Raw genomic sequence first — 27,346 nt, forward strand, 5'->3', positions numbered from 1 at the left:
CACTAGATCGGTGGGCGAGGCCAAAACATCTGATTTGCTTACATCATAATGACGATTATGTTTAGGGGTTGGGGTTAAGTAAGGGGGATCATTTTCATTGCATGATGTAGAAACACCAAAAAAGTCAGAAACGCCCACTTTTGCTCCGCAGAGACCTCGTTCTCTATTTACAGTTTTTATCAGTCGCTTTGGTGCATTTCTCACAACACTATTTACATTTGCACAACATTTACTTCAACCTCCCCAACATTTAGTCATTTGTGCACATCATAGTAGCAGTTTCTCATACATTCCAACAAATTGCAAATGCTTTTGGACATGCATCAATTGCTTTCATGCAACTCTCTGCTGTTTTATAACATTATCATTTGCTTATGTCATGTCAGTCAAAATTAACTAAACTTGTGAATGCTGAATAGTCATTCCATATAAAACTAATAGTCCTCATTTCATTGCTTGAGTCATTACATACAAAAATGTTGAACTAGTTGTCAAAATCTGTCAAGCAAATTTTATAAAATTTTTTAAATCTTTTTTTTTTCCTGAAAATGTCTTCTAAATTGAACAATTTCTGCAAATGTGCATGAATGATTTACAGACCTATGTATGTTGTAGGTTCAGTTCCAATATGTACTGCAATATTGTTTACATTGCACAGCTCTACCCAAAGGGAGTTTATGTTTGTTGTAAATAAGGGTGTATTTATTCGTTTGCACAATGCTTTGAATAAATTAGAATTGCAAAGAGCATATGCAGTAAAAATGTGAAACATACATATTCAGTGTCTTGTACTCAGATACCTCACTAAATACAGTAATGTTTAACTTTACTGTAGTTTTCAAATGGCTGTTCAAATAGTATATAGTGCTGTCTTGAGCATTTTCAGGAAGTGTCACCAAAATCTGACTTTTTTGCATTGGAAAAAATGTACAGAGTAAACTGTCATAATGAAAACATGACAAAGCCATTTGAGTATTTTGTTCATAAACAATGGTGTCAGGACTTTTCATCTTGATGACACTGACACTTTCACTGACATGAATACTTGCTTTTGAGGAATGAGCTATCCATTTTGGGCAAGTGACACGCTTTTGCAGGTTATCAACTAGGTTTTGCAGTTTGTACTAATTGTTTTGAGAAATGCATTAACTGTTGTGCAAATGTAAATAGTGTTGTGAGAAATGCACCAAAGTGACTGAGAAAAACTGTAAATAGACGGTAGACGCGAGAACCAAAGAGGTTTGTGTACCGTTTGTGCTCCGCCTTTTTTTCCTTACATGGAATGAAGATCGCATGTCTTGCGCCAGATTCCAACAGCGGAGTGAGGCGGAGGTTGTCGTGTATTTTCTATGATAAGGATGCAAAGGTTTTCCAAGGCCCACGCCTTGTCAGAGGACAAGTGGTACTAATATATAAGTTATTATGTGTAAGTTTATTAGATACATAGATAGATAGATAGATAGATAGATAGAAATAGTGAGATGATAGATAGAAATAGTGAGATGATATTTAGGTAGATAGATAGATAGATAGATAGATAGATAGATAGATAGATAGATAGAAATAGTGAGATGATAGATAGAAATAGTGAGATGATAGATAGATAGATAGATAGATAGATAGATAGATAGATAGAAAAATAGTGAGATATTTAGGTAGATAGACAAATTAATGCTTTTCAATCTTTTTCAATATTTCTGATGTGGCTTTCTCAAGCCAACTTCAAAGTTTGTCTTGATTAACTTTTATCTAGTTATAAAATTGACATTTTCTTTGAACTTTAAACTGGTCATAAAGAAATTCGTTTCCATGAAAACACATGACTATTGACATGGTTGTCTAAAAGAGCTGGCTTTGGGGGAAAAAAATCTTATTATGTGTAAGTTTACTCCCCTATTTATTTGCAACCAACATAGGTAGTCACTGTCTATATAAAGAAATCGTGCAGAAAGATAATGAGATTTAGTTTAGATTAGATCTATCTATAATCTATTTCTTTCGTCCTTTCCTTCTATCATCTGAGTATTTTTGTAAGATAGATACATAGATAGATAGATAGATAGATAGATAGATAGAAATAGTGAGATGATAGATAGAAATAGTGAGATGATAGATAGAAATAGTGAGATGATATTTAGGTAGATAGATAGATAGATAGAAATAGTGAGATGATAGATAGAGATGATAGATAGATAGATAGATAGATAGATAGAAATAGTGAGATATTTAGGTAGATAGACAAATTAATGCTTTTCAATCTTTTTCAATATTTCTGATGTGGCTTTCTCAAGTCAACTTCAAAGTTTGTCTTGATTAACTTTTATCTAGTTATAAAATTGACATTTTCTTTGAACTTTAAACTGGTCATAAAGAAATTTGTTTCCATGAAAACACATGACTATTGACATGGTTGTCTAAAAGAGCTGGCTTTGGGGGAAAAAAATCTTGTAAAAGAGTACACATAAAAGATTAATGATCAAGCACAGTTTGTTCTTCACAAAGACTGTAACAGAATACAGAGTCTCAGTCTGTCTTTGAAGTTCTTGTGTCTCTGGTAGAGTCTAAAAATTCAAGAGTCGCACAGTTTCTTCAAAGTCTTTAGTCTTCCAGACCAGCGGCAAGAATCCGTTTCTGAACCCTTTAAAAATATCTGAGTTTCTGCAGTAATTACTTATAAAATTGGGTCATTAAAACAATTATAGATAAACACAATTTGAACTAATAACAGAAAACATTGTATTTTTGCATTTTTCTTTCCTTCTTTCTTTTTTTTTTTTTTGAATACGTTGAGTAATGGTTCACATGCAGGGTGAAGAAAGTAGGTGAAACCTTGAAAACAGTAGATTCTCCTTTATCACAAAAACCTGCATCAAACAGGTGGCTGCTTATAGGACTTAACCTTTATCAAGGCATTAATCAGAGAAAATGAATTAAAAAAAAGAACATTTTCAAGTGATACTATAAAAAGTATACAGATATTTAGAGGCATCAGTGTACATGGATGACAACAGAGATCCATTACAGATTAAAAGTCTATCATTATAATATGATTGAGCATAATGCTAACATGCCAACCTGATAAACAAACATTTCAGTACTTTTCTTCTGAGCAATAATGCTACAAAATGTTACATTTTATGTGATGTGGTAGCTGTCTTTTGGAGCCTAAGACAAATTTCCCTAAAAAGGGACAATAAAGTATACCTTGAACCTTGAAATAGGTTTTGTTACAGTAGAAAAAAAAATGTAAATTGTATAAACAGAAACCGACTTCGAAAGTGTAATGAGGACTCGTAGGAAGCGTATAAGATCCAAGTGCGAGCTTTTAATAAACAGATCGTAGTCAAGACAGGCAGGGTCGATAACCAAACAAACAGTAATATCCAGGGCAAGGCGAGTACATAAATCCATTAAACAGTCCAAAACCAAAGAGAGCAGTCCAAAAAGTAACAAATAAACAAGCCAAGGAACGATGGCAAAACTAGACAGAACTATGGCATGAAACAAAAGCAAAACTATGACAATAAACAAAACCGTGGCAATGACAAAAACAGGGAAAAGGAAACAGGGAAAACCGCTTGGTAGAGTCCGCATGAGCAAAACAATACTTCGCAACTTCCTGTTGAAAATGGCCTCCTTATATTGCCACCAAACAGGAAGTTACCAGTAAAGCAGCAGAGGGAGCAGCAACAGTCAGTCAGTGGGTGAGGGCTCCCTCTGCTGGCGTGGCGTTACAGAATCCCCCCCCCCTAGGAGCGACCCCTGGCGCTCAAACAACAACAGTCCAGGAGGGTGGGGGAACAGAGGCAAAACAGGGGGTGGGACGGAGGGCCAGGTCCATGTAGAGGAGGTGGGCCTGGATCATGGAGCAGGGACAGACAGTGAAGCACTGGAGGACCTGGACCATGGAGCAGTGGCAGACAGTGAAGCACTGAAGGACCTGGGCCGTGGAGCTGTGGCAGGCAGTGGAACCTTGGAGGACCAGGGCCGTGGAGCTGTGGCAGACAGTGGAACACTGGAGGTCCTGGGCCGTGGAGCAATGGCAGACCGTGAAACACTGGAGGGCCAGGGCCGTGGAGCAATGGCAGACAGAGGAACCTGGGAGGACCTGGGCCGTGGAGCAATGGCAGAGTAGGAAGCCATGGTGGGGCAGGCAGAGCAGGTAGAGCAGGGAGCCATGGCGAGGCAGGCAGAGCAGGCAGAACAGGAAGCCATGGCGAGGCAGGAAGAGCAGGCATAACAGGGAGCCACAGCGAGGCAGGAAGAGCAGGCATAACAGGGAGCCACAGCGAGGCAGGCAGAGCAGACAGGAGCAGAGGTATCCACAGTGGCACTAGTGACATCCATAACAGAGCGGTGTGTTTATGAATGATTTCTTTGGCCGTGGCATGACAGGGAGAGAGTTCATAGGAGGACGCCGCCCCCATAGGAGGATCTACAGTGGGTGCTGACACCTCTGGGGGCATGGGCGCAGATTCTTGGGCAGACGTGGCAGTGAGTTCATAAATAGACGCCACCTCCTTTGGAGGATCTACAGTGTGCGCTGACGCCTCTGGAGGTATAGGCGCAAACTCATGGACAGTTGGAGCAGACTCGTGGACTGACGTGGCAGAGAGTTCATGAAAGGACGCCGCCTCCTTTGGAGGATCTACAGCGGAAGCTGACACCTCTGGAGGCATTGGCGCAAACTCCTGGACGGGAGAGGCCTCTGGCACAGACTCGTGGACAGACGAGGCCTCTGGCGCAGATTTGTAGACAGACAAGGCCTCTGGCGCAGACTCGTGGACAGACGAGGCCTCTGGAGCAGACTCGTGGACAGACGAGGCCTCTGGAGCACAGCGTGGAGCCCACACGCTCAAAATGGCGATAGCCATTACAGGCAGCACAGTAGTTAGTGGGATGCCTGCTGGTCTTGAGGGTGTGGATGCTGTTGACATCTGGCTTGGGAGCGTGGGCTCTGCGTGGCTTGGGGGGTCAGCTGATACACTCTCTGGGGGTCAGCTGAGACACGGGAGGCTCTGGAGGGTCAGCTGAGACACGACGAGGCTCTGGAGGATCAGCTGAGACACGACGAGGCTCTGGGGGATCAGCTGAGACACGACGAGGCTCTGGAGGATCAGCTGAGACACGACGAGGCTCTGGAGGATCAGCTGAGACACGACGAGGCTCTGGAGGATCAGCTGAGACTGAGAGGCTCTGAGGATGAGACACGCTTTGGACGGTCAGAGGGACCTGACTTTGGACGGTCAGAGGTTTCTTGTTCTGGTTGGACAGCTGTTTCTTGACTTGATTCATGGAGGTCTGCCATGACTTGACTTGACTCAGGGAGGACAGCCGTGGCTTGACTTGACTCAGGGAGGCCTGCCGTGGCTTGACTTGACTCGTGAAGAACAGTAGTGACTTGACCTGGCTCGTGAAGGTCAGCTGTGATTTGACTTGGCTCAGGGAGATTAGCTGTGGCTTGACTTGGCTCATGAAGGTCAGCTGTGGCTTGACTTGGCTCATGAAGGTCAGCTGTAGCTTGACTTGGCTCGGGAATAACAGCAGCAACTTGACTTGGCTCATGAAGATCTGCTGTAGCTTGGCTTGGCTCAGGGAGATCAACTGTGGTTTGGCTTGGCTTGTGAAGATCAGTAGTGACTTTGCTTGACTTGAGGGCTACAGCTATACTTGACACAGGAGCAATAGCTGTAACTTGACTGGACTTCGGAAGAGCAGCTCTGACCTGACTTGACACAGGAAACACAGCTTTAACTTGACTTGATGCTGGAACAACAGCTGCAGCCTGACTTGACACTGGAACAGCAGCTGTAGCCTGACTTGACTTGGAAACTTGACTTGACTCAGGAAACGCAGCTGCAACTTGACTTGACTCAGGAACAACATGGCTTGACTCAGGAACAACATGGCTTGACTCAGGAACAACAGCTGTAACGTGACTTGACTCGTGGGGAACAGCTGTGACTTGGCTTGACTCGTGGGGAACAGCTGTGACTTGGCTTGACTCGTGGGGAACAGCTGTGACTTGGCTTGTGACTTGGCTTGTGGGGGGAACAGCTGTGACTAGGCTTGACTCGTGGGGAACAGCTGTGACTTGGCTTGACAACAGCGGGGAACAGCTGTGACTTGGCTTGACTCGTGGGGAACAGCTGTGACTTGGCTTGACTCGTGGGGCACAGCTGTGACTTGGAGAACAACAGCGGTATCTTGGCTTGACTCATGAAGAACAACCGCTGTATCTTGGCTTGATTCATGGAGAACAGCTGTATCTTGGCTTGACTCATGGAGAACAGCAGCTGTGTCTTGGCTTGACTCATAGTGAACAGCAGCTGTGTCTTGACTTGATTCATGGAGAACAACAGCTGTGTCTTGGCTTGACTCATGGAGAACAGCTGTATCTTGACTTGGCACATAAAGTGTAGCCCTGACTTGACACTGGAGGATCAGGCATCACTTGATTTGTTTTGGGTGCAGCAGACATGGCGAGATGAGATTTGGGTGAGATGACTTTGATTTGATGAGGCTCAGGCGTGGCAGCCTTCTTGGCCGGGGACTCAGACGGGGCGGCCATCTTGTGAACAGGCTTGGGGATGGCGGCCATCTTGTGGCTCGGGGATGGCGGCCATCTTGTGGACAGGCTCGGGGATGGCGGCCATCTTGTGGACAGGCTCGGGGATGGCGGCCATCTGGACAGGCTCGGGGATGGCGGCCATCTTGTGGACAGGCTCGGGGATGGCGGCCATCTTGTGGACAGGCTCGGGGATGGCGGCCATCTTGTGGACAGGCTCGGGGATGGCGGCCATCTTGTGGACAGGCTCGGGGATGGCGGCCATCTTGTGGACTGGCTCGGGGATGGCGGCCATCTTGTGGACTGGCTCGGGGATGGCGGCCATCTTGTGGACTGGCTCGGGGATGGCGGCCATCTTGTGGACTGGCTCGGGGATGGCGGCCATCTTGGGTGCAGACTCTGGACGGGCGGCCATCATGTGTGCAGACTCTGGACGGGCGGCCATGACAGGTGCAGACTCTGGAGCGGCAGGCATGGCGTGAGCAGGCCCTGGAGCGGCAGGCATGGCGTGAGCAGGCCCTGGAGCGGCAGGCATGGCCCCCTGGAGCGGCAGGCATGGCGTGAGCAGGCCCTGGAGCGGCAGGCATGGCGTGAGCAGGCCCTGGAGCGGCAGGCATGGCGTGAGCAGGCCCTGGAGCGTGAGCAGGCCCTGGAGCGGCAGGCATGGCGTGAGCAGGCCCTGGAGCGGCAGGCATGGCGTGAGCAGGCCCTGGAGCGGCAGGCATGGCGTGAGCAGGCCCTGGAGCGGCAGGCATGGCGTGAGCAGGCCCTGGAGCGGCAGGCATGGCGTGAGCAGGCCCTGGAGCGGCAGACGTGGCGTGAGCAGGCTGTGGCTTGGCAGACGTGACGTGAGCAGACCTTGACTTGGTGGATGTGACTTGAACAGGCTTTGACTTGGCAGGCATGACGTGAACTGGTCTTGGCGTGGTGGACATGGCATGATAGGGCTCTGACGTTACCTGAATAATTCCAGACATGAAGGTTGGGGTGTGAAGATGTTCTGATGTGCTGGGTGCTGTAGGTTTGCAGGGCTCCTTATCTGCAATCCCCACAGTAAATGATGATCCAGCCAGCAACAGAGCATAGTCAATATATCGGATTAATGACCAGTTGCGGTGATGACGTGGCATATTTACTGAAATGTCCTTGTTTAAACCATAGAAGAAAATGTCCTTAAGAAAACTGTCCTGAAAGTCCACCAAGTGACAAAGCTCACAAAAATCCATGACATACTGCTCAATGTGCCGGTTACCTTGACGAAGTTGAACGAGGCGTGATGCTGGGTCCATGGTGATCTGTGTATGAAAGCCGCTGGATCTTTGAGAGGCGAAGTATTCTGTAATGAGGACTCGTAGGAAGCGTATAAGATCCAAGTGCGAGCTTTTAATAAACAGATCGTAGTCAAGACAGGCAGGGTCGATAACCAAACAAACAGTAATATCCAGGGCAAGGCGAGTACGTAAATCCAGTAAACAGGCAGAGTCCAAAACCAAAGAGAGCAGTCCAAAAAGTAACAAATAAACAAGGCAAGGAACGATGGCAAAACTAGACAGAACTATGGCATGAAACAAAAGCAAAACTATGACAATAAACAAAACCGTGGCAATGACAAAAACAGGGAAAAGGAAACAGGGAAAACCGCTTGGTAGAGTCCGCATGAGCAAAACAATACTTGGCAACTTCCTGTTGAAAATGGCCTCCTTATATTGCCACCAAACAGGAAGTTACCAGTGAAGCAGCAGAGGGAGCAGCAACAGTCAGTCAGTGGGTGAGGGCTCCCTCTGCTGGCGTGGCGTTACAGAAAGATGATCCCACCCTAACGTTCTCTAGTCTCTAAATCCTAAAATAAACACATGGTTCAGTGATGCATCAAATTTGTATAAACAGTTTATGTTTTAAGCAAACTGTAGCTTAAGCAAAGAAAGCTTTCACAGGTGTGTGCTGCTCTATACTACTTTACATAAATCAACAAGAAAACAACTTGTTTTTTTTTATTCTTTACATCTTCATTTTGCATTTCTGAGAAAAACAAATGTATTAATAAAATCAAGAATGTAAATATTATATTTATATATATATATATATATATATATATATATATATATAAAAAAGCTGAATAAATAAAAAATACATTTATGTTGGGAATTTGATTGATCCAATGTAATGAGGAATAATTTAAGATCGAACACACACAAACCAGACTATTTAAATATCACTTTCCTTTATTAAAAAAGATACTAGTGAAGAAACTAGTATAACCTTTCATTTGCAACACATTACAGATGTTTCATTTAGTTTTAGTTCATAGCTTTCCAAGACGGGTCTTGTCAGTCTTCTCTATGAGTAACCAAGGCAGAGCTTGTTAGAGGATCATAACTTATAAATACAAATATCTTTTAAAATACCGCCTGTCTCCTTCTGTCTTTGATGTCTTAAGTCCTGTTTCCACCGCAGGAACTTCATCCTGGAAACAGGTACTTGGAAACAGGGCGGTGTTCGGTGTGTTTCCAATGCAGGAACCAGGATCTAAATAAATGTAGTATTTCAGGCGAGAATGTAGTTGTTTAAAACTCAAATTTGTGGTTTATTTATGAAGACAGCGCCTCTTTGAGGACATGAGTCGACCTTGCGAAGTCCGAACTAAGGACGCAAGCCAGAAAGTTAATTTTTTTTTTTAAAAAGTCACGCTGACTATTTACCTAATCTTCATGGTACTTAAGACTGCGATGGAAATGGTGGAAAAGCAGCTTTAGTTTCTTTGGAAGAGTCTAATGATTCCAGCATCATGCAGTTCCTTCCAAGTCTTTATCTCCAGGCCATAGTCGTGGTTAATATAGAAAATGACATGGGTTTTTTTAAACATTTCATAATAATAGTTGGAGTACATATGGTGGTCTTCTGTAATAAATCCATAGGCGTCCACCTGATGTTGAGCATAAAGCATTGTCAAATAATATTCATAAAATATCACTACTATATGTACAATACACTTAAAAATTATATATGATAACAGAAAAGAGTATTTTAGAGTACTTTCAGCGTAGTTCACCCAAAAAATGAAAATTCTGTCATAAATTACTTACCCTCATGTTGTTCCAAAAGGATAAGTTCACTTCCAGAAGAAAAAGTTACAGATAATTTACTCACCCCCTTGTCATCCAAGATGTTCATGTCTTTCTTTTTTCAGCCGTGAAGATTTTTATTTTTTATTTTTTTTGAGGACATTTCAGGATTTTTCTTCATATAGTGGACTTTAATGGTGCCCCGAGTTTGAACTTCCAAAATGTAGTTTAAATGCAGCTTCAAAGGGCTCTAAATGATCCCAGCCGAGGAAAAAGGTTATTTTCATAAAAAATATACCGTTTCTATGCTTTTTAATGTCAAAAGCTCATCTTGTCTTGCTCTGCCTGAACTCAGTTTTTTTCCGGTTCATGACAGTTAGGGTATGTCAAAAAACTCCCATCTCATGTTCTCCCTCAACTTCAAAATCGTCCCAAATTGCTGTTTTACCTTTTTCGTAAAGGGTGTTTAATTTTTTTTTGCATGTTCACTTTGCAAAGACTGGGTCGGTACTTCTGTAGCGATATAGGATGATATTGAAATGATTTTTGAAGTTAAGGAAGAAAATACGATGGGAGTTTTTCGACATACCCTAACTGTCTTGAACCAGAATACACAGAGTTCAGGCAGAGTAAGACAAAATGAGCGTTTGAGGTTAAAAAATATTTGAATTGTATTTTTTTTATGAAAATAACCGATCGTTTGGCTAGATAAGACCCTTCTTCCTCGGCTGGGATCATTTACAACTGCATTTGGGATCGTCGTTTGAAGCCGCATTTAAACTGCATTTTGGAAGTTCAAACTCGCAATTCATTGACTGGCCGCTAGAGACTGGCTCCAACTTTACAGCAGAAAAAAAATATGTTTACAGCCTGGTACAAAAAGTGGTTTTGGTCTATATAGCTAATTGTGCCCTTCATGTCAACTGTGGAGGGCTGGATTTTTTATAACTCATCCGTTTAAATTATATTAAGCCTTAAAGTTCTACATAATTTAGGGTGTGGCCACTTAAGTGACTTGCCGCTGCTGTCACCACCGTCGCGCTAGGAGGGCATGGTTTCAGCAACCAGCTCCACCCACGTCCCACGTCATTGCCCATTTTCAATTATCTGGGAGTGACGTGCAGTGACGCGATTCCAAGATGGCAAAGGCCGACTCCCGCCCACTAACAGCTTCAAAAATGCTCCTACAGGTGACGTCCATATTTTTTACAGTCTATGTTTTCCTCAAAAAACAATTTCTTTACGACTGAAGAAAGACATGAACATCTTGGATGACAAGGGACACTATCTGTAAATTTTTGTTCTGGAAGTGAACTTCTCTTTTAAGACCTTCGTTCATCTCGAACACAAATTAAAATATTTTTGATGAAATCCTAGAGCTATCCGAGAGACACGTTCAAGGCCCGGAAAGATAGTAAGAACATCAATCGATACTCACATGTACTCGCGTCAAAGACTGACATGAAAGAGAAGAAATTGTTCAGTCGCTATTTTTGTTTCCTTTGCAGTTTTTTATCAAAAATATCTTAATTTGTGTTCCGAAGATGAACAAAGGTCTTACAGGTTTGGAACGACATGAGGATGAATAAATAATGACAGAATTTTCATTTTTGAGTGAACTATCCCTTTAAATAGCTACAAAAAACCTGATGAATAAGCTGAATGAATAGATAATACTTACAATATCACATGTGTGAATAGCCAAGAACAAAGCAAATGCTCCATTGGTCGGTCTATATATTGCCCAGTATCTGCCCTGCAGTTGTTTTGATGGCATGAATCTGTTTTTTAAAAAATGAGGGTCATTCAAAAGAGACGGATCACGCCTAGGTTGTTATATGACTACTGGTCACTGTAACATGAATGTTACCTGTTGCGAATGTATCGAAGAAAATCAGGGTGAAGAACATAGAACCTACTCTCGTTAAAATTCCCTTTGAAATATTTCAGTGGGCTACGGAAGAATAAATGCATTTTTTTAACAAATCAATAACATAATACATTTTCACATCTTATCAAATTGAGGTGGAGCCAAGCACTGTAAACACTGTAGTACTGTTGCAATGTTATTCTTGTTTACTGGCATGTTTTGAAAGAACTAGAGTTAGATACTGTACCTCACACCCTTGAATGACCCGTTGGATGCTTTTCCCTGCAAAAGGCCTTGGAGCCAATCAAAGTCCCTCATGCCTTCAGGGATCATTACATATTTGATGCCCTATTGAAAATATTTGAGCAAATAAATGCAACCTTGATGAGCATAAGAGACTTCTTAAAAACATTAAAACCTCAAACTGTTGCACGGTAGTGTAATGTATTTATATAAATGAAGAAAACAGCAGGACTGCCTTGAAAGTGAGTAATCAACATGCAAATTACTTTGAAAATTTACTTTTGAAGATAGAGTTCACTGTATAATATACTGACCTTATCTAGTGGAATACTGTTAAAGCCATACTTCTTTAATGTTATAATGTTGGAATACATGGAAAAAGATGTATGTACATAGACTGATGTTTTATTTCCAACATCCTCCTCGTAACCTTGAATAACAGCTCCATTTACTCTGTTTCAGAAGACACAAAGTCATGACCTCAGTTTACCAAACTGTTATGGTCATGCATTATCATTCACATTACTATTTCATTCCGTTGTCAACTCTTCTTACTTGTTTTGACTCTTACCGGAAAACATAATCATGGGAGTCTATCTCTTTGCCCATCTTTGAGTTATTGAGAATGCCACCAGTGCCCACAACAGCACAGCGGATACAGCCATCCTTTGAATTTTCAGGCACAGGCAGAAATATTGAAGGCTTTGGTATCAAATCCACTGCTCGTTTTACCTCTTTGGTGAAAGAAAAAAATGTAAAGCATGCATGTAAAGAAATGAGTTTGTTTTGTCATTTACTGTAGCTTTACATCACTTGTTCCCCAGTGGATCCTCACAACATGTTAATTGATGGACTGGAGTGGTGTGGATTACTTGTGGATTATTGTGATGTTTTTATTAGTTGTTTGGACTCTCATTCTGACGGCACCCATTCACTGCATAGGATCCACTGGTGAGCAACTGATAAAACTTCTTCAAATTCGTCTTAGTGAAGATGCAAACTCACCTACATCTTCGATGGCCTGCAGGTTAGTAAATTTGTATTTTGTAATTTTGGGGTAAACTGTTCCTTTAAAGCGGTCATTGGATGCTAAGTTCACTTTTACATGTTGTTTGAACATTAATGTGTGTTGTCAGTGTATGTACAAATCTACTATAATGATAAAAATCCATGCAGTGGTTTTTAATTAATCTGTAAAAATAATATCCCCTTTTTCAAATCGAGCCATTCTCAGATGCCTGTCAGTGTGATAGTTGATAGAGAGTACGATAGTTGATTGACATGAGCGTTTTACCTCAGATCAGCTGTAACAGTCCGCCCTCTTTTGTTTCGATGCAGAAGCAGGGATGTAAGTTAGCAAGAATATCTCCAATTGAGCGATTGAGGTGTTGTGTTGCTGGATGTAATAATGAACGTAGTGGCCGTCATTTACTCCCGACATCTGAGCTGCTGAAGATGCAGTGGATTACATTTGTTTGAAGGGAATGCACCTCCCGATCTACATATATCCGTCTATGTTCACGTGAATCATTCATGATCCAGCTTCACTTACAGCAGAAGTGAGTATAAGGGTTTTTTAATGAATCTTTAGTTATCTTTAGTTAGCAAGTTTAACGGCTAAATACGGCTAAAGTAAACAGGGGTGGGGCGAGCAGAGCTCATTTGCATTTAAAGCAGCCTCGACCAGAATGAGATGATTTTTGCAGAGCTGATTTTGACAAGGTAAAAAGGGTGTTGTTTTACACAACCACTGAGAATTTTTAACTTTTTAACTTTTCATTAAGACCCTAAAGAATAATATCAACTTGTGGAAAATGGGCATCCGATGACCCCTTTAAGGGAATACTTTCAATGTTGCAAGTTTAGCTTAAACAACAGTGTTCCTGGCATAATGTTTATTTATCACAATAAATAATTCTATTTAAAAAACTGTTCTCATAATTTTTACAGTTGTTTTAGGGTTTTCTATAGAAGCCTGTTAAAAAAAAAAAAGGTTATATAAACCTTTATATAAAAATTTTTATCAACTCACAATTCTGTCTTTTTTCCTCAGAACTGTGTCATATTTAAACTAGCAATTGTGAGTTATAAAGTTGGAATTGCGAGATAGAAACTCACAATTCTGACTTCAAAATTGCATGTTCTGACAGCAATTGCGAGTTTATATCCCAGATTTCTGACTTTTTTTCTCTCGCGTGGATTCTGACTTCTCTTCTGATTTCTCCCGATTGTGTTATAAAGTCAGAATTGTGAGATTTAAACTCGCAATTCAGATTTTTTTTTCTTGCAAATGCAAGTTTGTATTTCACAATTCTGACTTTTTTCTCACAAATGCATGTTTGTATCTCGCAATTCTTAAATTTTTTGTTTTGCAGTTGTGAGTTTATAACTCGGAATTCTGACATTTTTCTCTTACGGTACTTCTGACTTCTCTTCCTCTAATTGATTTTGCAATTGTTTGATAAAGTCAGAATTGTGAGATATAAACTTGTAATTCTGACTTTTTTCTCACAAATGATAGTTTGTATCTTGCAGTTCTGACTTTTTCTCTAAAATTCAAGTTTGTATCTTGCAATTCTGACTTTTTTTCTCTCAATTGCAAGTTTATTTCTCAGAATTCTTACTTTTTTATTTACTTCTGACTTCTGATTTCTCGCAATTGTGTTATAAAGTCAGAATTGTGAGATTTAAACTTGCAATTCTGACTTTTTTTTTGCAAATGGAAGTTTATATCTCGGAATTCTGACTTTTTTCTTTTGCGTGCCTTCTGACGTCTCTTCTGATTTCTTGCAATTGTGCGATATAAAGTCAGAATTGTGAGATATAAGCTCATAATACTGACTTTCTTCTCGCAAATGCAAGTTTGTATCTTGCAATTCTTTTTTTCTCACAATTGCAAGTTTGTATCTTGCGATTCTTACTTTTTTTCTGAGATATAAACTCGAACTCTGACTATTTTCTTGCAAATGCAAGTTTGTATTCTGCAATTCTGACTTTTTTTCTCTCGCAAATGCGTGTTTGTATCTCGCAATTCGTACTTTTTTGTCTCAAAATTGCGAGTTTATATCTCGGAATTCTTTTTTTTTTATGAGGGAGCATTTTTTGGTTTATTGTGACAGGACTGATAAGAAATTGACAGGAAGTGAAGTGGGAAAGAGAGAGGGGGTGGGGTCAGGAAAGGTCTTCGAATTTGACTTTTTTCTTCTGGGTGACTTCTGGCTTTTCCTCTGATTTCTTGCAATTGCATGATATAAAGTCAGAATTGTGTTTTTTCTCGCAATTGCAAGTTTATTTCTCAGAATTCTGACTCTTTTCTCTTGCGTGACTTCTGACTTGTCTTCTGATTTCTCGCAATTGCGTGTTATAAAGTCAGAATTGTGAGATATAAAATCACTTTTTTCTCAAAATCTGCGAGTTCATATCTTGCAATTCTGAGGAAAAACAAAGTCAAAATTGCAAGTTTGTATCACGCAACTGCAAAAAATAAATAAATAAATAAATAAAAGAAAATCTTGTGAAGACAAGAAAGAAAAAAACGAATGTCAGACAAGAAGTTGCCTTCCACACTCTTAAAAATAAAGGTGTTACAGGATGGTTTTTGTCAAGATGTTTTTTTAGAGAACATTTGACTGAATGGTTCTCTGTGGAACCAAAAATGGTTCTTCTATGGCATTGCTGTGAAGAACCTTTTAAAGCACCTTTATTTTTAAAAAGAGTGCATGAATTAAAAAAATGTGAATTAATAAATAATTTATAATAAACACTTCAATAATCCATAAAAATAGATGGTGGTGACTTTAAAAGAAAGGGTGGGACAGGAATAATCGACATTATGCCACAAATGCTGTCAATTTAAACTTAACCTGTACTGTAGCCGTAATATGTGACCCTGGACCACAAAACCAGTCAAACCAGGGTAAATTTTTTTTTGAAATTGAGATTTATACATAATCTGAAAGCTGAATAAATAAGCTTTCCAGTATTTTATTGTTAGGATATGACAATATTTAGAGATACAACTATTAGAAAATTTGGAATCCGGTGATGCAAAAAAATCAAAATACTGAGAAAATCGCCTTTACAGTTGTTAGCAATGCATATTACTAATCAAAAATTAAGTTTTGATATATTTACAGTAGGAAATTTATAAAATATCTTCATGGAACATAATCTTTAATTAATATCCTAATAATTTAAAAACAAAAAAAAACATTCATAAAAAAAAACACTCATACATTGTATCGTTAGCTTTTGCTACAAATACACCCGTGCTACTTATGACTGGTTTTGTGGACCAGGATCACATATGTCCTAAAGCAAAGAAAAAGACATCAGATTCCACTGTTTACAGTGCCAAAGTCTAATGACATTAAGCTAATAATGACCCGCTCCACCCTCTCCTCAACATATTCAGGATTCTACACACCCATATTATGACAGTAATAATTTTTCATTTGCTTTAAGGTTATCACCATTGTACTTGTATTCCATGAAGCCGAAAGGATTGTTGAAGTGGGCTAATCGATTCCATTCTGTTATGTTGAGTAGATTTTTGTACAGCCACAGCTGAATGTCTGGAAGAACAGCCTCCTTGAACTTGGGATCCTCTGTGTTTTGAAGGGACTTTGGACAGGTCTACAGAAAAGGCGATTAAATCGACTGCACAACTTTACAGTGAGAATGGTATTGGAAAAGAACAACTTACAGGTCTTCTAGCTTCACTGTTGCGCAAATAAACATCTTCGAAATCCCACTCTGGAAGTTTTGTAAAATTATTCTTATAGAGTATCGGAATAGGTGTTGTGCTGACTTCTTTCTCAGTGGGAAAAATGGGTCTTTCAGCTATGTGCAAACTAGTATTTCTAAGTCGTGATAAAATCAATGCAGAAATGGTGACAGTTTTGCTAAACAGGAGGAAAGTGTAGAGCAAAAACAGGAATAAACTTTTTGTGGTAATCCAGGCAGACAAATATTTAACAAATGAGTCATTAGAATATCATAATTACACCTTATAATACAAATTTAGAATGTTAATTGTATATTAACTTATATTTTTAGTTTCTTACCTGTGAAACTGTTCAGAGAGATTCTCCCAAAGTAGTAGATAGAGCAGCATGCAACAAGTCAGAATGAGACTCAAAACGGCCCAAGCTTTCTGCATATTTCATGACTGACTTTTACTCATCTTATCAGTCTGACCCCATTCATCTGAACCATGTGAAACACTTCACTGTTTTATAATCCACCTATTCAAATTCATTACATCATCACACCAGGTGTTTATTTCTGGATTACAGTCCACCCACTGCCTGCACAGACCAATGAGCAGTGTTCAAACATAACACAGTAGATGAATAATACAAAAATAAAGCAAAGAGTGTTTTTTATTTATAAAAATAAAAATAATATGCATCATTTGTCCATTTTCACACTAGTAACTTAAAGAAGCACAGCGTCACTGTAAGATAGCTACGATAGCTAGAGTGAGTAATACTGAGTTTGAATTTTTTTTTTAGTTTTTTTTTTCTTTTTTTTTTAGTTCATACTGTATTCAGTTCATACATGTATACGGATTGAACTGACATGAACCGTAACCATTAGGTAAAGCTAAAGCACAAATAAAAAGAAGACAAAATGACTACTACTGAATTTTCTACTTAACTTTCTAGACTTTTTTTCAATTCCTTGCTACTCATTATTAATAAAATTGGTTAAAAAATACATATATAAACATGTAAGTCATAATAAATTACAATCTCTTTTGCACAATCAAATATTTCAGTTAACAGCTTCAATTAAGTCACTGATTTCAACTTGAGTACACACCTGTAAAATGGTATTTGAATCAACGGTTCCACATTAACTACAGATAGTGTTTTTCAATACATTCTACTGATCTGTTAAACAGAATAGAGTTTAAACTGTTCTTGTAAATCATTCTCTGTCACCTCACCAAACGTGTCTTGTTTGTCTTTGAGCAGCTGGAAGATAGCAGCCAACTGCTCTCGCTGAGCCCTGAAAGAAAACAAAAACTTTATACAACACATATGTCAGATGTTTAGTTATGGATGTAAGTTTACCATGAAAAGACACTCAGTCACTGCTGGAAAGGGTTCAAGTATTCTGGAAAACCAAAGAAATGCACAAAACCTGACATATGTATAAATGATAAATTCAGCTATTATTTTGTCTTTTTGTGATCCTCTTATTTAGATATTATTACTATTAACATTTTTTTAATTCATTCTGCAAGTTCTATTTAAACCGTACCTGTATATGAATGCCGCTGAACTGGTTTTGCAATATTTTTGTTTATTACTAGTCTATTTATACAGTCATGGCCAAAAATATCGGCACCCTTTCTGAAAACTGTTGCAGTTACAGAACCCAAAAATGCACTGGACAAAATTATTGGCACCCTTAACGTAATATTTGGTAGCACCCCCTTTGGAAAAAATAACTGAAATCAGTTGCTTCCTGTAACCATGAATGACTTTCTTACACCTCTCTACTGGAATTTTGGACCACTCTTCTTTTGCAAACTGCTCCAGGTCATTCAGATTTGAAGGATGCCTTCTCCCAACTGCTGTTTTGAGATCTCTCCACAGGCTGGACTCATTGCTGGCCAATTTTTTAAGAACTCTCCAGCGCTTTGTAAGCATTTCTGAGTGCTTTTTGAAGTGTGTTTTGGGTCATTGTCCTGCTGGAGGACCCGTGACCTCTGGTGGAGACGCAGCTTTCTGACACTGGCCACTATGTTGCGACCCAAAATTCTTTGGTAATCATCAGATTTCATGATACTGTTCACACCCAAAACATCTTTGAACCTCCACCATGTTTGACTGTAGGAACCTCATTTCTTTTTCTGTAAACAGTGCCACGAAGTCCTTTACCAAAAAGCTCCACTTTTATCTCATCTGTCCACAGTACATTCTCCCAGAAGGATTGTGGTTTTGTCACGTAAGTTTTGACAAACTCCAGTCTTGCTTTTTTATGCCTTTGTGTCAGCAGTGGTCTCCTACTGTAGCGTCCCTTTTCATTCAGATGGTGACGGATAGTGCGAGCTGTCACTGTTGTACCCTGTGTCTGCAGATCAGCTTGAATTTGTTTGTAAGTTAATCGGGGTTCTTTATCCACCATTCGAACAATCCTTCGTTGTAATTTTTTATTAATTCTGCTGTTTCATTCCACGTCCAGGGAGGTTAGCTACAGTGCCATGGGCTGTAAACCTCTTGATGATATTGCACACAGTGGACACAGAAACATTAAGATCTCTGGAGATGGACTTGTAGCCTTGAGATTGTCCATGTTTTTCCACAATTTTTTCTCTCAAATCCACAGACAACTCTTTACACTTCTTTTTTTCCCTCCATGCTCAGTGTGACACACAACACAAAGGTTGAGTCAACTTTTCTCCATTTTAACTAGCTGCAAGTGTGATTACTATATTGCCCACACCTGTTACTTGCCACAGGTGTCTAAATACAAATTACAGGAGCATCACATGCTTGAAAAGCAATTATTTCTTACAATTTTGACAAGGTGCCAATAATTTTGTCCAGTCCATTTTTGAGTTCTGTGTGAAATTTGATCAAGTTTGACTTTTCTTCTCTGTTTTTTGTGTTGTTGCAGTGCAACCAAAAACAATAAGCACGTGAATACTAAAAGATTTGCAATTGGAACAATTTTCTGAGAAATATGTTGCATTTTCTGACAGAATTGCAAGGGTGTCGATATTTTTAGCCATGACTGTTTATATATCAATGCAAAGTGGTGTAGAAATGAAAAAAGAAGGAACAGCTTAATTTAGTTCAGTTAAAATAATACAATATATCCTATCTAAGTAAAAACATGTGAATTCGCATTCGTGCAGGTACGACGTGCCTATCCGGGTGTAAAGGAACAACAGGCAAACAGAAAATGTGAATAGCCTTAAACCTTTTTTGGTGAGTTTATCTAACATGACCAATCAGGTGTGCTGAAGCATAAACTGTTCAAACAGAACATTTTTTTGTTTACCTAGCTAGATAATCAACAATGCCATGTGTGACTGCAAACTATGAAAGTACAATATTAAAGTGACCATGTTTGACAGAAGTGTTTGCGAACTGTTAATAAAAAACATTTTATAACATGTTGGTTATGGGTGGAGGGTGTGAATACAGACCAATTGTTTGCATGAGTCATATATCAACAAGATGGCAAAGCACATCCTGTGGGTCTCGGAGAACAAACAAGACAGGCATAATTTTAGAATATTAAGTAAACAAGGGTAAGATTTGACGAATGACTCAGAGTAAACCTTCGGCTTTACACATGATATTTTAAACTGATCAAACATGACAGTAATGGTACAATTTATTTGAACTGAATATGTTTTAATTTACTTTTAAATATATTAAAACTGAAAACTATTATTTTAAATTGTAATAATACTTCTACTGCTACAGTTTTTATTTTATTTTCTTTTGGATCAAATAAATGCAGCCTGAAATGCAGTCTGATTACACTGTGGACAAAAGCCAACTTTTAAACCATCCTCTTGATTCTGGTTAATCTTCTCACTGTCCAACAGCACTTTATAAGACATTTAAATTATAAAGACATTTATAAGACATTTAGTTCAAAAGAAATCACCTCTGCTCTTCCTCCAGTTCTTCTTTGGTCATCATCTTTTCAAGCTGACAGGTCCTCAGCATGCCAGCCATGTACCTCAAGGGTTTCTTCTCAGCATCTATTGACAAGTGGAAGATAAACCGTGTCAAATTTCTGCAGTATTCATACATTTAGTATCCTTCAAAATGTGAGTAAATTAACTATATGTAAAAAAGATGAGCGTTTGGCATTAAAAAGTATATAAATTGTCTTCTTTTTATTAAAATATCCCATTGTTACGCTAGATAAGACCCTTCTTTCTCTGCTGGGATCTTTGAAGCCGCATTTAAACTACATTTTGGAAGTTAAAAATTATATGGAGAAAAATGTTTTCCTTAAAAAACATAATTTCTTTACAACTGAAGAAAGAAAGACATGAACATCTTGGATGACAAGGGGGTGAGTAAATTACTTGTAAATTGTTGTTCTGGAAGTGGACTTCTCCTTTAAGTAGTATATTTCATATGCAATTTCATAATTACATTTATTGTCTTTGAAATACAGTTAAAATGTACTGACAAGCATTTATGCTAAATATTTATGCAAAAAAATCACTGTCCATGTTACAGTGTAATTACACATTTAAGTACTGAGTCATATTTAATATAATAAACTACTTACAATATGTACTTACTATGTGGTTAGGGTTACGATTAGGGTTTGGCTTTGGCTTTGTGCATGATAGGGTTGGAGCCGAACCCGAATACGGTATTCGGAAAGGCACAAATAGCGTGCTTTTTACAAATACTTATTTCGAACAAAAACTTAAAAAAAATATTTGTATTCGGGAACAAGAAAAACTTTATATCAAAAAGCTGCGTTTCCTCATGAGACCGCAGTGCATGCCCGCATGAGTGAGTGAGTGACAATCAGGAGTCGGAGGGGTTGGGGGCAGGGCTCGAAATTGCGACCGTATTGGTCGCATATGCTCCCAAAATTTAATCTGCGCGACCTCAAAATATATTCGGAAGCATTTGTGCGAGTGCAAGAAAGTATTGTGGTGCGACTTGTTTTTATTTCTTTACAAAACTTTCGCTAGCCTAATACTGCCCAGAATGCTGTGAGCTGATACAGTGACAGTTTCGCCGTTCTCTCCAACATTACATAACTAACTAAACTTGATCTTTACATTCTTAACTTTAATGCAGAATTTAGATATTAGTCGTCAATCACTCCCTGTCACTGACACTGCGCTCCGCTGAAACTCGGAACCGGAGCCGTTTTTTCTCTCTTAACCAACCTCTGTTCCAGATTTGCACAAACTACATTGCAATTAGGGGTGTGTGATATGACGATTTTTGATTGTGGAGAATTAAAATGTCTCCACAATCTGCTTTTGAAGAAATATACTATATTTTGTGCTACAGCGCACGTTCTGGCATACATTCACATCAAATGATAACTCCACTCACGCAGGGGCGTAATTTCCACTGGGGACACACTTTTCAAAATCCCGTTTCTGTCCCACCACTTTTAAATAGTTTTGTTAAATTAATGTCTTGTATTGTGGAATGGACGCTCAGCACCGCAGAGAGTTTCGCGCCATCGTTAAAACGAAACCGAAAGTAAAACGCGCGCGCGCATTCAAAAGCAATTTTAATACCCCACGTTTAGAGAGCGACTCCCCAGTTAACCTTAGCATAGCTTCCCGTCACTCATTAACTTAGTTGAAACTCCTCACATGGATTTGGGCAACCAAATAGAAAAGAGTGTGGCTGCTGCTGAGCCATCTCTTGGTCCTCCACCAGCCAAAAAAAGTGTGTAGAAGTGTAACGCAAAAAAAATGGATTTTTACGCCTATATATTTTGAATTTTACTCGAATACAAATACAAATACAAATACTTTTCCCCCTCAACAAATACAAATACAGATACAAATACCGGCTGCTTTGCACACCCCTAGTGCATGACTTGCATGTAATTATGCATAATAAATTGTTATAATAGTTTTAATATATATGGTTATAATAGTAAGTACATGTAACATGTTTAACAAGGACAACTACAATAAAGTGTTAGCAGTACTTCAGTGTAATTTCATTGAAACTTGTATGTCATGTGTTTAAATGTGTAATTACACATTTGTAATGACAAAGTGGCAATTACATTTAAATACATGAAAGTACAGTTAAAATATATGAACTTTAAATGTAATATCAGATAACACACTACTGTTGCAATCATGTACTTTGCATGTGCTTTAGTATGTTAGTCACAACATCAAAATAAGAGTACAGTTTTTCTTTAAAGTATGACAAAAGATCATTAAACCACTTATTTAAAATGTATTTTAAAGTAAAAGTTTTCTTTGCAATAATTACAGTGTAAAAAACGTAGTCATGAAAGTGTAAGTGTCACCCAAAAATGAAATTTCTGTCATTAATTACTCTCCCTCATGTCATTCCAAACCTGTAAGACATTCACTCATCTTCAATACACAAATTAAGATATTTTTGATGAAATCCAAAAGCTTTCTGACCCTGCTTAGACAGCAACACAACTACCACGTTCAAAGCCTAGGAAGGTAGTAAAGACATTGTTAAAATAGTCCATGTGACATCAGTGGTTCAATATTAATTTTATGAAACTACGAGAATATTTTTTGTGTGCAAGTAAGTATTTTCTTCCACGTTTGTCCTCGATGCATGTTCACAAGAATATCATGACTACTCTCTGATTTAATCAAAAATATCTTAATTTGTGTTCTGAAGATGAACAAAATTCCTACAGGTTTGGAACGACATGAGGGTGAATGATTATTGACAGAATTTTCATTTTTGGGTGAACTAACCCTTTAAGTACTGTGACGAGTGAGGCGGGGCCGAGAGCCGTGGGAACAGAATGAGGCCGGTGGAGTATAATGATAATGAGCGACACCTGCGCCACTCACCGGTCTCAAGTCCCACGTAGGAGCTCCGGAAGGATAAAAGGAGGAGCGACGACAGTGTAAGACGAGAGAGGACCAGGCCTGGACATTATTTTGTGTTTTGTGTGTGGCAGTCGTCCGTGAAGGGCTGCCGCTTTACTTATGTGTTTGTTTATTTTATTATTGAAGTGTTTAAATGTTTGCCGGTTCCCGCCTCATTCTTTCCGTTCTACGAACTGTGTTACGAGTACATTTAAGTGGCTTTTTATATATTAGCGAGTACAGTTTTTTAAATAAAAAAAACTTTTAATATTTGAAGTACACAACAAGTGCACATTTAATACAATTCAGTTCACTTCTTTTTCACAATATCATATTAAAATCATTATTAAACAATAATAAAATCAATAGCAATACATTTTTTTAGTGCAACGTAGCTCTTGTTATTATAATAATTATTTGCTTATATGTAAAATACATTTTTATTGAAGTAGCTTCAGTGAATACATTTACAGTGGCATGTGAAAGTTTGGGAACGTCAATCGTGCTGTATAAAAGCCCAGTGCAGTTTGCTGTAGATTTGTGCACCAGTTTCAGCCATCCCTTTCCAGCAGTGACTATATGATTTTGAGATCTTTTCACAGTGAGGAAAATTAAAGGACTCAAAAACACAACTATTAAAGAGGGTTCAAACATTCACTGATGCTCCAGAAGGAAACATGATGCATTAAGAGTCAGGGGGTGAAAACTTTTTGAATTTGAAGATCAAGGTAAATTGTACCTAATTTGTCTTCCGGGAAACATGCAAGCATCTTCTGTTGCTTCCAAAGGGCAGTACTAAATGGAAAAAAATGATATTTCAATAAAATAAGAAACATTTGGACATCTTCATCCTATTTAAAAGTTTTCACCCCCGACTTTTAATGGATCGTGTTTCTTTTTGGAGCATCAGTGAATGTTTGAACATTTTTTAATAGTTGTGTTTGAGTCCCTCAGTTGTCCTTAGGGTGAAAAGACGGCTCTCAAAATCACAGTCACTGCTGGAAAGGGTTCAAATATGCAAAAGATGCTGGAAAACTGAAGAATCTGCAGGACCTGGATGATTTTTCTGAAGAACAGCGCTCAGTTTAACTTCAGAACAAACAAGGGACTCATGAACAACCATTACAAAACCCCAAAGGGAACCAAAAGGTTCCCAAACTTTTGAAGGGGGTTATTTTAATAATTTCAGCATTTTTTTGTCTCATAGACTACATGTAAACATCTTTTATGTAAAATATCTTACTCAGGACAGTACTAAATAAAAAATAACATGCATTTTGTATGATCTCTTATTTGGTTAAAATTATTCACATTTTTACTTTCACATGCAACTGTATATTCACAGATCTGAGGTTCAAAAAATACTTTAAAACCAGTCTATCTATTCTCATGAAACAGTAACCCAAAAAGTATTTTCTACCATTTGTAATAATAAACAATATTATAACTGATAAACAATAAGTTATTATTACTATTAGCCTATTATTATTATTATACCAGGTGATTGAGCATAATTCCTCAGGGCATTCCTTATCCCAGATTCCAAGGAATCCTCCCCCCATCCAGTGAAGGAGTGAACTGTCGAATCTGACTCGCAAACTTTTTCCAAATGATCTGAGTTTGAATCCTAAGGAGAAGACAGAATTAATAAAGGGTTTCTTAGAAAAACATTTTCTTTATGTTTTCATTGGTTTGTCATTCAATTGCAAAGCATTAAGCAGAGCAAACTCTTACCTTTACATGTTCTACAGTTTCATCTTTGGTTTTGAGTCTCTTTGCATTGGATTGCGACTGAACGTCCTGTTTGGTTTCACTACTATGTTTTTCATGATACTGTGAGGAAGCTCCAGGATCTGGACCAGCTCTCTCCTCCGCAACAGCGCTAGTTTGATGGGAGCACTTTGAAGGCGCAGGAGCTTTGTTTCTTCCCAAGAAAACAGCTGCTACTAGAATTGCAAGAAGCGTAAAAAGCATCGCCGGCCAAAATAAATCAGTGGTTCCATCCATCGTGCCTATGATATAACTTTCTTAGTTTGCAATATCCGATTAACTGGGCGTTTATTATTAACTAACGCTGACGTAGGCGTTTTCTTGTCTTCTGACGCGCGTATTTTGATAGATGCATACTTTAACAACATGCAACTGCGACGAATTTATCTGTTTTTGAAAACATTACACTTGACTGTTGATAACTCCATGCAAAAATATACTCTGATTTTCTTGGAGCTATTCACAACGGAAGTTCTGATTTCAAAATAAAAGCGTCGGAAACAAGCAGTCAAAAAAAAAAACATTAGACACAAATTAAACACCATTAACAATCTGAGTCAAGAACAAGCTTGCATTTTTAATAAAGTGTATGTATATGAACGAATATGAAATGATCTTGTTTAAAATATTAATGAAGATGTAGAAAAGTCTAAAAATACATATTCACCAGCCATTCCTTCAATAGCTGCAAATCCATCACCACTATTATTATTGCCACAGGGACATAGGAACCTTTGGAATATATAATCTGTTGACTTTTCCCAAACTGCCTGACACCTGGAGTCATTAGCTTGGAATATTTCCCTCCATCAGCTAATATTTGCCTGATTTGCATAATGAAAATATGCTTGCCTTTAAAAACGAATGGTTTAATGGGGTGATTTATCTATTTTCAGTTCCACTAACACATTATTTGTCTAGTACAAACCACAAAGAGTGTAAATAGATTTGACACCAAAGACTGTAAGAAAAAGTAGCCTTATCAGCTTTTACATCTATGTATCACCCTCATTATTAATTGTTTTAATGATGTGGAAATAAGCTGTTGTTCTGGTGTTAATGTCAATCGCACTGTATAAAAGCCCAGTGCAGTTTGCTGTAGATTTATGCACCAGTTTTAGCCAAAAAAGGGCAAGAAGCAGAATCACGACAGGACCAGAAACAGAAAAAGGTAGGTCTAAATCTATTTAGGTTCAGCTGTTTTGTTGTCAGTGGTGTTGGGTGCTTGATATCCATTTTTCCCATTTCATTTTAAGTATTACAGGAAAAATGAAGGTTGCAGTATTTGCGCTGGTTTTGATATGCCTGGGCAGTGCATGGTCATGCGTGGGATCCCAGCCTCTTGATAGCAGGTAAAATAATAATTGAGCATCATCAAATCACATAAGTGTGTGTTTATATGAAAACAAGTAAAAGAAAAGTTTGTGTTTTGTTTTTAGCTCACTGAATGACATCCAGAAGTTTAGCCGTCGTTATGCCGAATCAACCATTGCGAGTGACATCAGCAAAATCGTGGACTCGATGGTTCAGAAAAACTTTGTAAACTTTCTGCTCAATCAGAGGGAGAAGAAAAGCGAGTAAGTTTGGGAAAATGGGCAGCATGTATGTTATAACATTCAAGTTATAGAAAATAACAGGCAGAATGTGATACTCAATTGTACAGACCAGCTACAGATGATCCAGATCGCCGCATCTTCAATGACCTGCTGAAAAAAGAGTTTGTGATGTGGATTCAGAGAAAAGGTGAAGCATTCAAGTAAGTTGCCTTCTCCAAGTGACACTGTAGTTGTGATTTACCATCATGTAAACTGCATTTACCATGTTTTTCTTTCTCGATCAATAGGAATCAATAAAGCTAAACAGTTAACGTGCCTCTAAAGAACCCTGGACAACAGATCGAATCCAACTCTGATTTGAAGAGCAAGAATGTACCGGAAATGCTTAGATAATCAATGTACTGAATATCCTGTCATCTATGTCTAAATGAACGTCTCCTAATTATAATTAAATTGTTTTCAGAATCATAAATTGTGGTTTGTACCTTATTCTTCAGCGCCAAAGTAAGCTTATGAACGACACTTCCGATCCTGTGCGGAAACAACAAGAAGAATAAAAATGTGCAGTAAACATTAAAACTGTTCGTTCAAGCAGCAAAATGACATTGTACAGCTAAAAATAGCCAGACGCGAATGAGACCGGAAGCCAAACCCATCAACTTTACAAATAGTCACGCCCAACATAAGGCGGCAGAGCTCATAATGTTTTTGGGT

General features: G+C 38.7%; 3 protein-coding genes across 4 annotated transcripts; 1 reads left to right on the plus strand and 2 right to left on the minus strand.

Moving 5' to 3' along the window:
• Window positions 1-8,786: 8,786 nt before the first annotated feature.
• On the minus strand, window positions 8,787-16,995 carry st6galnac1.1 (ST6 (alpha-N-acetyl-neuraminyl-2,3-beta-galactosyl-1,3)-N-acetylgalactosaminide alpha-2,6-sialyltransferase 1, tandem duplicate 1). 2 transcript variants are annotated; one of them, XR_007828888.1, is made up of 10 exons: window positions 16,810-16,995; window positions 16,449-16,647; window positions 16,216-16,378; window positions 12,315-12,477; window positions 12,058-12,196; window positions 11,748-11,848; window positions 11,501-11,584; window positions 11,312-11,411; window positions 9,268-9,491; window positions 8,787-9,094 (listed from the first exon to the last, which is right to left on the minus strand). XR_007828888.1 is itself a non-coding variant. In XM_051125038.1 (9 exons), the coding sequence occupies exons 1-9, from the start codon at window positions 16,902-16,904 to the stop codon at window positions 9,318-9,320; spliced, it is 1,218 nt and encodes a 405-aa protein (XP_050980995.1). In that variant the 5' UTR covers window positions 16,905-16,995; the 3' UTR covers window positions 8,787-9,317. The 2 variants fall into 2 exon arrangements, 1 of the variants encoding a protein (XP_050980995.1); XM_051125038.1 differs by having other exon boundaries at window positions 8,787-9,491.
• A 114-nt stretch (window positions 16,996-17,109) lies between these two features.
• On the minus strand, window positions 17,110-25,560 carry LOC127174549 (matrix-remodeling-associated protein 7-like). The gene is made up of 4 exons (XM_051125047.1): window positions 25,041-25,560; window positions 24,804-24,933; window positions 20,381-20,477; window positions 17,110-17,758 (listed from the first exon to the last, which is right to left on the minus strand). Exons 1-4 carry the CDS (start codon window positions 25,311-25,313, stop codon window positions 17,644-17,646), a joined length of 615 nt encoding a protein of 204 aa, XP_050981004.1. The 5' UTR covers window positions 25,314-25,560; the 3' UTR covers window positions 17,110-17,643.
• Window positions 25,561-26,186: 626 nt separating this feature from the next.
• On the plus strand, window positions 26,187-27,098 carry gip (gastric inhibitory polypeptide). The gene is made up of 5 exons (XM_051125053.1): window positions 26,187-26,247; window positions 26,333-26,428; window positions 26,516-26,653; window positions 26,740-26,832; window positions 26,920-27,098. Exons 2-5 carry the CDS (start codon window positions 26,346-26,348, stop codon window positions 26,927-26,929), a joined length of 324 nt encoding a protein of 107 aa, XP_050981010.1. The 5' UTR covers window positions 26,187-26,247; window positions 26,333-26,345; the 3' UTR covers window positions 26,930-27,098.
• Window positions 27,099-27,346: the final 248 nt, after the last annotated feature.

The sequence above is a fragment of the Labeo rohita genome, chromosome 12 (genome assembly GCF_022985175.1).
Source record: "Labeo rohita strain BAU-BD-2019 chromosome 12, IGBB_LRoh.1.0, whole genome shotgun sequence".
Classification (NCBI taxonomy): Eukaryota; Metazoa; Chordata; class Actinopteri; order Cypriniformes; family Cyprinidae; genus Labeo; species Labeo rohita.